The sequence below is a fragment of the Equus przewalskii genome, chromosome 15 (assembly GCF_037783145.1).
Source record: "Equus przewalskii isolate Varuska chromosome 15, EquPr2, whole genome shotgun sequence".
Taxonomy (NCBI): domain Eukaryota; kingdom Metazoa; phylum Chordata; class Mammalia; order Perissodactyla; family Equidae; genus Equus; species Equus przewalskii.
Window position 1 is genome coordinate 71,684,160 of NC_091845.1, and position 12,375 is coordinate 71,696,534.

General features: G+C 56.2%; 1 protein-coding gene across 3 annotated transcripts in view; it reads right to left on the reverse strand.

Annotated features, from left to right (window-relative positions):
* Positions 1-780: 780 nt before the first annotated feature.
* Positions 781-12,375, reverse strand: part of KY (kyphoscoliosis peptidase) — a 43,796-nt gene continuing 32,201 nt past the window's right edge. For all 3 annotated transcript variants that reach the window (XM_070577546.1, XM_070577548.1, XM_070577547.1), the window contains 3 exons: positions 9,861-10,049; positions 8,326-8,516; positions 781-5,224 (listed from right to left, as the gene is read on the reverse strand). In XM_070577546.1, coding sequence (XP_070433647.1) covers positions 4,329-5,224; positions 8,326-8,516; positions 9,861-10,049 — 1,276 coding nt within the window. In that variant the 3' untranslated portion in view covers positions 781-4,328. The remainder of the gene's footprint in view (positions 5,225-8,325; positions 8,517-9,860; positions 10,050-12,375) is intronic.

Here is a 12,375-nt window from a genome sequence, read left to right on the forward strand (position 1 = left end):
CAGTAGAGGTCACCCATTCCAGCCTCGGGGTGGCATTTGCAGACTGTTCTAATAACTCAAGAGTTCCTCCTTCTATTATGCAGGAGACTGTTTCTTCTGACATCCTCTTACTACGCTGTTATTGACATGGTCCACCACAGACCTCCTGCCTAAGGAGAGGCGTGCTGGGGCTCAGGTTTATGCCTCTAGCAGTGAGGGACACGATAAGGCCATATTTGGGAACACAAGTTCTTTTTGTCTTTCACACCACAGCTACGGAATGGTCTCCACGGTGACAGCAGCTTCTTGGAGGTGTCTAGATTTTCATTTTCTATATTCCCCTAAATGTCTAATTTATGAATAATCTGTTTAGATAACCTGCTGGCAAGTTTCTGCATGTATACGAATATCAAGAAATAGCTATATATATATATTTAAAACAATAAAAAAAGTACAGTGATAGGCACTTGTGGCACATTTGTTTTTCTCCCACTAAAAACAGAAATTAGGAATTAGGATTGACTTTAAAATTTTTAAGTTAAACAAGATTCAATGAAAGAAACACTGCCTTCATGTTCTTCAAAGGCGTGTGAGCAGAGAGGGGCTGGAGCTAACCCAATTATGTTTTCTTTAATGTGAAAAAGCTATTTGCCTGACATCCCATTTGCATCTCACCATCACATTCAAAGGGCTGGGACATTGATTTTTTTTTTTTCTGTGGATTCTTTTGAACATGAAAGTGTTTTTCCCTGTTTTCTCCCCCCTTGTGAGAGCAGTGGTAAGAATGGATCGATAATTACATTGTTGGATAAAAATGAATATAAATTTTATTGAAAAACAACACCAGCAACAATGTGGGGAAAGCATAGTCAACAGCCACCGGCCCACGCAACTCAGTGCACACGTTATGAAAAGTAATCACCTCTCAAGAGTTCCAACTACTTACTCCAAATGAAAAGAAATTACAGACCTCAGATAAACCGATGTGGGACTCGGATGCACACCAGCTTAGAATGCTTTGCCAATGGCGGAGGGCGTGGCCCCACCGTTCACCTGTGTCCGCTGTGGACCATCTAGTGCATTTCAAGGGCTAACTGGCTTGGGCAGAACGTCCTCCTTCCAATGAGCTGGCCTCTCAAGCCCCAGACCACTGGGAAAACGCTTCTACTTTTCAAGTCCTTTGAGAAGAGGATTTCACAAACTTTCTTGGCAACTTGTCCCTCCTGCTTAACAACAGGAAAGAGTTCTTTAAGTCTAGCCTAAATCCTTCATGCTTCAGTTAATCTATTCACTTCCTTTTAAACTCAGCAGGCTGTGTGGGACGGGTTTGTCCTGGTGGGACATTGTAACATATGGGGAACTCACAATGATCGTAATCGGATTGAAAGTGGAGTCCTGCGGTGCCGGTGGCGCCTCCGAAACCAGTTGAAAAGAAGTCGCTTGCAGCCGTGGTGGTGGCCCATCTGGCCTAGCGCTTCCCCCATCCCGGACTCTCTGCATCCCCTTCTGCCTGTGGCCTGAGGGTTGCCACCCTAGGACCTGCCAGCAAAAGCTGCCTGAGTTCGCTCAGTTTCAGTCCTTCACTGGCACAGCAATGAGCGTGGTCAAAGCCGTCCCACCTAGTTCCGTATCCAGTGTTTCCGTTTCAAGATGGGATTTCCGGGCAAAGCACTCCCAAATCCTCTTACATTCCACGTCTTCTCACCATGCCAGGCTCGCCTCACAGTCTGTGCGTGGCAGCGATGTGCTCCGCGTACACACGAGGAAGCGCTGAGAGGCCACAAGAAAGCACCCAGTGAATTTAACATAAACGTCCCAAGACCATTTTGCAATTTTGGCGTAAAAACCTTGGTGACCGATTCAGCCTCGCGGAGGGGTGCAGCGCCGGCAGCTCCGCACGTTGGGCACCAGGGGGCGCCCGCCCCCTTCCACCGGCCGCCGGGACTCATCGACCGGGAAACAAAGATGGGCTTCAAAATGCAAGAAAAGATTTCAAAATGCAACCTCGAATTCTACCCTGAGCAGCACGCGTGTAAAAATTCATGAAGATTGGATTTCATTTCATGTATTTTTACTTAGGGGAAAGAAATGCAGGTGATTTTCTGACTGTGCCTGCAGCTGTCTTTACAAAGGGCTGCCTGGTTGAACACTGGGGAGGAGCGCGGATGCGCTGCGGGCGCTTTGAGCGCTGGGCCTCGCTCGGGTTCTCGGGACAGCTCCTGCTTTGCTGGGTGGCATCCTCTGCACGCTCCACAATGTAGTGACTAATTATACTGTTTTTGAAAAGATGTATGGAAGGCACTTATTTTGATGAAACACAGCACACTTCAGTTTATAAAATGGAAGGTGTGAGAAAAGGCTGTTTTCAGGGTGTAAAATCTCCCCTTGTTTCCGAGTCGTGGTTCACAGTGGTCCCGCCTCTGGGGCTTCTGTGCATTTTCCAGGTGCGAGGGACGTGGTGCCCAATGCCTGGATGGCAGAGCTTGCCGGATGGCGCTGGACACAGGCCAGGGCAGGTCAGCCCCCATGGGGGTGCTCCCCTTGGGTTCCAGGGCCCCCAGCCTGGTGGAGGACGGGCACCGCTGTAACGTCGATCTGGGAAAGGTCCATGCTGGTGGCAGTGGGGACCGTTGGGGGAGGGACCCCAGGGAGATGCTGGAGCGAAGTGTTGGGAGCCTGGAACTTCAGACAGGCCTGGGTAACCAACGGAGGCTGCTGCCCCCCACCCTGAGCTCTGGGAGGCAGGGGCAGGGCCCCCTTGGTTTCCTCCGTAGGCCCAGCATCTAGCACAGTGCCTGGTACTTATTAAGTGCCCATGAATGTGTGTTGGATACACAAAGGTGAGGAGGAAGGCAGAGGCGGCTGTGAGGATCCCTGGCTGACCCTGGCTATAGCTGAGCCTGGGGGCATTTGCAGCACCAGTGGGGGGCAGAGTGCTGGGCAGTGTCAGCTGTCAGGGGCTGCAGAGCTGGAGAAGCCAGGAGGTCAGCAGGGACAATCTCAGGGGTCTTTGTGTGCCGGGAGCGTGTTGCAGCGGCCACGCACGGCCTCTCCATCCTTCCCTCTCTGCTGCCCTGCCAGAGCCAGCCTTTCTGCTGTTGCCATGGCAACACCAGCCTGAGGTGCTGCTGAGGGTCAGCTGGGCAGCCCAGGCTTCTGGGGCCTGAGCCCCACAGAAGGCGGGACCCCAGGGGTCTCTCTTGTCAGAGAAAAGGAGGGAGGAAGATAGGATAAGGACAAGCACAAAAACTGCTCCCAGGGCAGGTGGAGGCCCCCAGCTGTGGTGTTGGTGGCAGGGACTCCTGGGGGCCGGCAGAGCCCTGTTATCATGGGAGGCTCCTGGGCACTGCAGTTTGCACTATACCCTTGCCTGACCTCCCTGCCCAGGTCTTTATTTTGAGTTGTTGACGAGGCTCCCCAAGGCCTAGCAGGCATCTTGGGGCACCCTGTGAAGGATGTAGGTGGGGCCCAGAGGCCCAGGCTCTGAGGGCGCCCGGAAGGCCACCCCAGACCTTAGACTGAACTAACTGCCCAGCAGGCTCCTCTGGGAGCCGAGCTGGAGGTCTTATCCCTTAGACTCAGGTGGCAGGATGGCCATAGGGTCCCTTCACCCCTTGGTCCCCCACCCAGGACACTCACGAGTGGGCACTGGCTGCTCTTTGCTTTAGAGTCTCCCCATAACTTTCTGTTGCCACATTCCCAGTACACACAGGGACTCTGAGGGCCCCCAGCCCCCAGCCAGGGGTAGTTGGCTAGCTTCCTCTCCACACCTTCTTTTTCCTAGGGCTCTTAAAGAGCAAGAAGCGCCCAATGAAGAGGCAGCAGGAATGTGGACGATGGTCAGGTCTGGGGAAAATGACAGTCCAACCGTCCGTGGGGTCCAGGAGGTGGTGAGAAACGCTGTGATGCTACATGAAAGGGGCGCTACGATTCCAGATGACTCAGCCTGGCAAATCACGTCCCTCTCGGCACGGAGGAGAATTCTCGAATCATGGCGTGACAAGCCTGCCGCCTGGGCACCGTCCCTGCTTTCCCACATCGACGCTACGACAACAGCATGAGCACGAGAAGGGGCACCTGGGCAGTGTGGACAGTTTACAATACCTTGGATTTACATAGCACCTGTTTCTTCTAAAGGTCCTTTGCCTCTGTCGCCTTGGCCGTTGCCACAACTGAGTGAAGCCATCAGAACACAAACATCACAGCTCCTGCGGCAGAGCAGGGAAACTGAGGCAGAGGCCTAGAAGTGATTTCATGCAGACTCAGTGGTGTCCAGGGATCTCTGCACGTCCCTTGGGCCCTCTCCGGGCAGGCCTGGCCCTCTGGGAGGTGTGACGGGACACAGGCCCTCACTGGGCGTTCACTTTATACTTCAGGATATAGGAGTAGAAGTTGTGGTTGGCGTTCTCCAGCACCATGACATAGACTTCCTGGCAGCCGGCCGTGCTGCAGCTGCCCTCCCAGTAGCCCTCGCTGTTCAGGGTCAGAGGCCACGTGTCCTGCCCCTTCACTAGGGCTTTGGCGATGCCGTGCAGCTTCAGTTTGAATGGGACGTTCCGGTTAGCAGGAAGCACGCCCGTCAGAGGCTCCAGCAGCTCATTGTCCTGCCCCCAGTTGCCAAAGCTCTCGGGGAACATGGGCCAGTTCACCTTGGTGTTGGTGCAGCACAGGAGATAATTGAAGACGAAGATGTAGTTGCCCGCTTCCTGCCTCTTCTTGACGAAGATCTTGAGGGCAAACTTGCCGGCGTGAGGCAGCTGGACCTTCAGCTCTGTCCGCTTCTCCCGCTGCAGCTGGAAAATGTAGCGCCGCTGTGTTTCCTCTGTGATGAGGCCGTCGTCCCCGTGCAGGGAAGCCAGGACACTGATGCCCTCCTCAACGCCGAAGCTCACGGAGCAGCGCCCATCGCTCGTGTGGATGATGGGGTGAGGGTGGGAGGGCTTCGTGATGCCCATCTGCTCCGAGAACCAGCTGGGGCCCACGGGCTGGTGCAGCTCAGCTGGCAGCTGGACCGTGTCGTCCACGTAGTTACACTTGAGCGTGTACTCCAGCACAGAGCTGTAGATGTCAGAGTTGCCTTTGGCAAAGATTTGCAGCTTGTGGGTGCCCACGGTGGGAGGGTACACTTCCAGCTTCATCCCATTCTTCCTGAGGCTCAGCAGCCCGTGCTCCTGCTTGCCATTGAGCATAAACATGAAGAGCGTCGGGGCACAGCTCTCAATGGTCACCATGGCCTTCCCGTTCACTGCGGAGAGAAAGCCGAGGTCAGGGGACATGGGTCCAGCCGGTGCTGACGTGCTGGCAAGTGCTTAACAACTGGCTCTCTGGGGGAAAAAAGTCCTGACTGGTAGTGTTTGCTCATTTCTGTGGTGTAAATACTTTCACCAGGGAATTTAAGCAACCAGTGTGACGTCACTCTGAGCATGACATAAGCCAGCTGCAGCACACCACAGGAAGGGTCCCCCATCCTCTTTAAAACCTCCAAAGGAAAGCGACCAAGAACAATAGTCCTGTTCTCCTCTCGGTCGAACCCTTCCTCTCCCCTCACTTCCTCTCCAAGGCAGCTCAGTGGCAGAAGCCGTCTCAGCCCTCAACTGCTCAGGGTCCCTCCTGATCCAGCTCACATCTGAGGTGGTTGTGAGGTCCCCGTGCCATTCACTGCCCAGCACCTCCACACAGCACCCAAGGGGTCCCGTGAAAACATCCACCCATCACCCCTGGGCTCACGTCTGTGGGTCACATCAAACTGGAGACCAGTGGAGAGGCCTGCCCCCTCCTGTATCCTTCCCGGGGCCACAGAGCATCCTCTCGCATCCTCCAGGGGCACACTCCCTCACACCCCAGGGCCCTCACACACACTCTTCCCTCCACTGCCTTCCCCCAAGCCTGGATAAGACCTCAACATGATGTCCTGACTGCAAAGAAGCCCTTCCCAACTCATCAGACCAGGCTGAGGCCCCAGAAGCCTCTCTCCCAGCCCTGCAGCTCCCTCAGGGAACTTAGCCCCCTTGTAAGGAGTTAGTTTTATGCAATGTCAGTCCTCGCTGCTGGGCGTGGGCACTACGGGGAAGGGCCAGCCTGCCTCCTCTCCTGCCTTGTCTCAGTGCCTGGCCGGGTGCCCCAGAGGATCCTTGGCAAAGGCGAGCTGAACGGCTAGGAAAACTTGAAGTAAAGGGCTGGCGACCCTGGGCCTCTGTAGGAGCCCGTGACCTGCTCTGCACCCTCTCTCTCCTCCCCTCAGCCCTCCTTAGCTCCCGCTTTCCCTGGCTCTCATCTTCCCCTCCTGTGTCCTCCTTCCCTGCCTCTTGTCCCCCTCAGTTTCCCTCTTCTGCTTCCTTCCCAGCCCCACTCTTCACCTAACTAGCTCCAACAAAGAGATATTCTTTGCATATGCATCATGAGTCCAGAATCAAATTTCAGACTACTGCACATTAAGAAACCCAGTGTTTCACAGACGAATGGATAAAGAAGATGTGGTACATATATACAATGGAATACTACTCAGCTGCAAAACAGAACAAAATCATTCCATTTGCAATAACATGGATGGACCTTGAGAGAATTATGTTAAGTGAAATAAGCCAGCGAGAGAAGGATAATCTGTGTATGACTCCACTCATATGAGGAATTTAAAACTATGGACCAAGAACAGTTTAGTGGATACCAGGGGAAAGGTGGGGTGGGGGGTGGGCACAAAGGGTGAAGTGGTGCACCTACAACATGACTGACAAACATTAATGTACAATTGAAATTTCACAAGATTGTAACCTATCAATAACTCAATTAAAAAAAAAAAAAAAGGAAACCCAGTGTTTCCATTTCTGTGTCTCTCGAAAAGGCAAACTCTGCTCAATGGCATTAGTCTGACGCTGGTGCACCCTGGTCCCTGCTTCCGTGTCGTTCTGTGGCCACAACAGACAGGACAGGTTTCCATCTGACGTAAGGCAGGAAACGCATTCGAAAGAGAGCACCCTCGTGCTGTCATTTTGGGAGCAGGAGCCGCCAGGTGTTTGTAGTTTTAAAAAGTATTCCAGAGCTCAGCAGCCTGGTTCAGGGAACCGTCGTGAGGTGGAAGGGACAAGTCAGCTGGCACTAACGTGGGTGCCCCTGTGCTCCCCGGGGTCCACGTCACCCCATCGTGTGGAGTGGGGAACCCTGGGGTTCTGGGCCCATCCACAGGCACCCCTGTGCTAACAGCCAATGAGAGCTCAGCCTTCCTTCCTGGAAGGACACAGGCCCCCTGGTGGCAGAGATGGTGCAGACAGGCAGTCCCTGGAGGAAGATGGGGGTGCACTGACCCCACAGGAGTCCGGGCTGTGGGCCCAGCCCCGGACCAGGCCCCAGGGCCTCGGAGATGCATAAGACACGGTCCGCTGGAGACAGCTTTGCGAGGCCCACAATCACAGTTCTGGGCCCCCATATGCCTCATAGTGCACAAACACACCCAGCTAGCTGCCTGCGGCCCCCGTGGGAGGCAGGGAGCACATGTCAGTCCAGGCCAGCCTTGGGGACAGCTCAGCTTGGTGTCCTGCACTGCCTGGCCCCAGGGAAGCTGCCTGCAAATGGCTGATCCTGCCTCCAGGAAGGAGGGGAGGAGCAACCAGCAGAGTCCACAGGCATCCGGGAGGTGAGGGAAGGGCACTGAGGAGGTCATGCTCTCTGGGGGACCTGGGCTCAGAGGATGGAGGGCTTGCTGTGCCCTTTCTGGAACACATCCGCCCTTGTCTACCACGATGACGATGCTCTCCCCCAGCTCCCAAGACCCAGCTATGGACCACCTCCCTAAGAAAGCCCCCTTCCACCCTCTGTCCTGGGAGACTCCCGGGGCTCCCGACCAGCTGGTTAGCCTACATACACACAGATCCCACCTCTGCTAGGCCAACACACACTCTCCGCCAGGAGCTGGGAGGAGAACACGGCAGGCTAGTGAGCTTCTCGTGGACACCTGGCCTGGGAGGTGGGTGTGGCCAGGGTAGAGGCAGGGTGCTCCCTGCGGTGTGAGCTGAGAGAGACTCACTGAGGGCACTGCCAGCCCGGCCCCCTGATGTGGACTGTGAGTGCATGCAGCCCCCAGGGGCCAGGGAAACCCATGGACTTCCTCCGCACCCCTCTCTTGGTTTATGCTTCTGGGCAGACTTCTGTCCTTGGAAATGTGACCTATGGCCACATCCTGCCCTGATGGCCTGACGGCCTTGGCTGCCTCAGTAGTCCCCCAATGCCTGCACACACGTATAGCCTACACAGAGCTGGGGCCCTGGCAGCGCAGGCCCACGTGGACCAGACCTAGACACGCGAGCAGGCGGCCCTGTCCCTGCTGCCGGCGCCCTGGCCCCTGCCCCCGCTCACCTGTTTTGATCATGGAAGTCTCCGGGTGGGCACTGAGCATCCCCTTGTTGTAGAATTCACTCTTGTGATACATGTTGTTCTCAAACTGCCTCAGGGATTGAGGAGGTTTCAGCAGTTGCCAGTTCTTGTTGTCTGGAAAATGGTCCTCGATGAACAGTGCGGGATGGGTGAGGAAGTAGAATTCATTGTAGCTAGAACGGGGAGAGGCCGGTCAGTAGCCAAGCAGGGTGAGCAGGCCCCAGCTCTGTGACGGGCAGGCGGGCTCTCAGCGGGGTCTCTGGGGCCTTGTTCTGGCTGACACACCCACAGGAGGGGTCCCACCGACTGAATGAGAAGAGGCACCACGTCCGATCCTAACGTGGGCACTGGAGCCTCCCGCTCAGTGTCTGCTTCCAGAAATGGGAGCTGAGGCAGGATCTGAGGCCCCTTCTAAGAGAAGGCCACAGCCCACAACTGTGTCCAGACAGAGATGTGAACAAGCGGAGGCACGGCTGGTGGAGCAGGTGCCAGCCAGTGAGAGGAGGGACGGCAGGAAGGGAGGGTGCAACAGCTCTGTCCACCCCAGCTGGTCTTGTGCGTGAGGAGCTGTGGGGGTGAGAGGCCCTTCCGCGGTCCCTGGGGCCCACTAGATGTGGCTGTCTGAGGTCAGTGATGGGGACCAAGGGAAGAATGGGGACTCATCTGAGATGGGGAGGTTCCACTCGGCCCAAGATGAGCAGCACCCAGAGCTGACAGAGGCAGAGGGGGTGTGTGAGTGCACAGCTCTGGGTGTGGGGGTGGTGCGTGTACTTGTATTTGTCCCATGTGCAAGACTGTCAAGATTTAAACTGCAAAAATCAGAGACAACGCTCTCATTTTCTGGATACAAAGGAATCTGAGCTGCAGATGGATAGCACGACCCAGGAGGAATGTCACGGCCTTAGCTTAAGGCCGGGGTTGGCCAGATCCCTGGAGGTCAGACCGGCTCCAGTCTCCAGCACCCTAGCCCTCCACTCCAGTGTGGCTCACAGCAACTCTGCACACTGACAGCACTTCCCACAAACCATGACCCCCTCCTCAGAAATGAGATATGGCCTCTGACAGCCCAGAGAGGAGGAGGAAGCCCAGCCTCTGGGGGAGCAGGAGGAGAGAACCCTGGCATCCGCGCACAGTAACAGTCAACGGCCAGAGGCCTGGAGGGAACCTCCAGGCAGGTAAAGGAGCTTTTGGGCCCTGCCTTTCCTCACATGTGGCCAGGGCCAAGTGCTAGAGGCTTCTAGCACTCAGGGGGAGGGGGGTGGTGGGGGGGCACACGAGGAGCCAGAGCAGGGATTAGGTGGTGGAAGGTGAGGTGGCAGAAAGGTCTGGGCCCTTGTAATTGGGCTGGAGCGAGCTCACTTGGGCGCAGGAGGAAAGGGGGGAGCGGCCAGCAGCAGGTTGAGCTGCCTGGCCTCCCTCCCCTCCCGCCAGGCCTTCTCCACCTGCAGCCTCCTTCATCCGCATGCCTCCTCCGTTTCCACCGCCCAGACACGCAGCACGTAGAGACTTGTACTCACAGGAAGGTGAATTTGGAGGTGGCGGAATCCACCAGGCCGCTGCCCCAGGTGCTGTCCACCAGGTGCCATCTCCCGTCCAGATACACGGCGTTCCAGGCGTGGTCAAACTCCCCGGAGAAGCTCTGCCCCGTCTGGTAGCCAAAGCCCTTGGAGTAGCCAGGCACCGTCATGCACTGCACTCCAGCGATCCTGCGGGGGGAGGGGGTCTGAGAGGGGCTGCTGCTGGCTGGCCCCTCAGAAGTCAGTCTGTCTGTGGCCCCAGGCCTCGGGTAGGTCTGCTGTCCGTCAGTCCTTCTGTGCCTCTCCTCTTTCCTGCCTCTCACACAGCCACATGTGTACAGCCTGAGGGCTCTTATCTCCAGCACTGCGGGAGACCAGGGGCCGGGCTGGCCGCAGTCCCCGCTGTCTGCTCCTCCCTCAAGACTGTGCAGATGGCTTCTGAAACGTCTCTCCCCAGACCCCACCTGAGTGCTGGGCCAGCAGCTCTTCAGGACGAAGGGGCAACAGTGAGGATCGCCCCAAGAACACGGAAACCAGGGAAATAGCGATGTTTCTGAAGAACCAGGGCGGCTCCAAACACGTGGCTGAGGAGCTGGGTCCAGGTGACACGGGGGGTGGGCATCAGGGAGGGGTGCTAGACATGAGGGTGCTGAGGAAAGCTGAGCCTACTTCCCCCGCTATGTCCTGCCCAAGGACATCTGTGTGGGGACCCCTGGGGCAGGCCAGTGGCAACTTTAGCCCTGACCTGGGAGGACTGGCCCACGGCCAGCATCGCTCAGGTCCGACTGCCAGGGCCACACCGTGCATTGTCATCTGCTGACTGATTGCCCTGGCCACAGGTTCAGAGTCCCTGGGAACTGTCCTTTGGGAAATGCTGACCAGTCAGCTGGAGCCTTCCGTGTGCTCCCCCACTGCTCACAACCAAGCTGGCATCACTTTCTGAGACCAGGACAATGGGGGTGGGCAGGTCACCACTGGGGACCACAGAAACCATGAGCAAGCTGCTATCTGGGCGTTTGTAGCTGAGACCCTGAGGCCCAGACTTGGGCTGTGGGCACCACCCTGAGGCCAAAGCAAGAACACAGAGAGTCCTGCCGTGGCCAGCTGGCCATCTCTCCAGCAGCCTGACCCCTCACAGCAGCCGAGGAGGAGACTGCTACCCTGGCCTAGGAGACATCCTGTGCTAGCCCTTCTGGAGCCTTTGCGTGAGTTAGAAAAAGGTGCCTCGTCTTCAACACACTCTCCTTGCACACTCTCCTTGGAAGATGGGTGTAGTAAATACACAAATACGTGAGATCAGCCTGCGCATGGTGGCCCCTTCACAGGGCTCCTTCGAGCACCGCAGAGCGCCCGGGCGGAGGCTGTGCTACGCTCAGATGGACCGAGGCTGCACTCCCGGGTCGCCGGGGTTCCTGCAAGGAGGCGGCCCCTGGTGGCCAGGATCCTTCCGTGGACCAGGTCTGCAGTCTCAGTTGCTCCAAACAGGAGGGCCATGGAGCCTTTCAGAGTAATGGGGAGAAATGGCTACTTACTCACTATAGGAACGGGGGGAAATGTTCCCTCTAAAAACGATCACTTAAGTTAGTAGAATGTTAGATTAAATATTACTTATCTTTACCCACATGTCATTTGTTGAGAGAGTCAGTGAGGCAAAATGGAGAGCCTGGGGGTTCCCAGACCCCACCGCACCATGGTGCTGCTTGCGGTGCACACAATGACCCCATCCCCGATGACCCCGTCCCTGTGGGGCCTGCATCCCCCTCCCTGCAGTGCGGGCCCCTCTGCTGAGGTGCCTTCTGGGCTCGGATGTCCCACAGTCCAGCGCTTCTGCCTGCAGCTTCGCAAAAGGAAGTCCAGGCCTCCAAGGCTGTCCAAGAAATCCCACGAGAACAGACCAGCTGGGCCTGCGGGAAGGGTTCTGGGAGCTCTCGCGGGCTGGGGCAGAGCAAGAGAAGCTGCATCCTGATGTCCAGCTTGTCTGCTGGTAAAGACCAAAACCAACTCCTGGCGCAGAAGGGTGGCCCAGAGGCAGGAGGCCCCAGGAGGCAGCAGGCTGAGGAGACCTCGGAGGAGAGAAGGGGCAGTGGGGAGCCCTGGCGAAGCCGCTGTCTCATCAGCTGCCATGCTGCAGAGGACGGCCGGAGGGTTGCAGGCCGAGGGGGCGTTCTCGGGATGCAAGATCTGAATGTGTTTATAGTCTTAGAGAAACAGCTAGCAGGGACGGAGGGGCGAGGCAGGGCCAGGAGGGTGCCTGCATACATGGAAGAGGAAAGACGGGGGATGGCAGAGTGAGAGAGACTTTGCAAAAGTCACCTGGTCTCTTGGTATTGGGATTATGTGTGATTTTCTTTTTCTTCTTTAGACTTCTCTATATTTCCTAAATTTTCAATAACGATTATGTGTTAATTTTAGAATTTGAAAAAATCCATAAATACTACTTGAAATTACATTCTTTGATGAGTTACTTTCTTTCTTGCCCAGAATGTCTGTGCATGACAATTTCTAGGATGATATG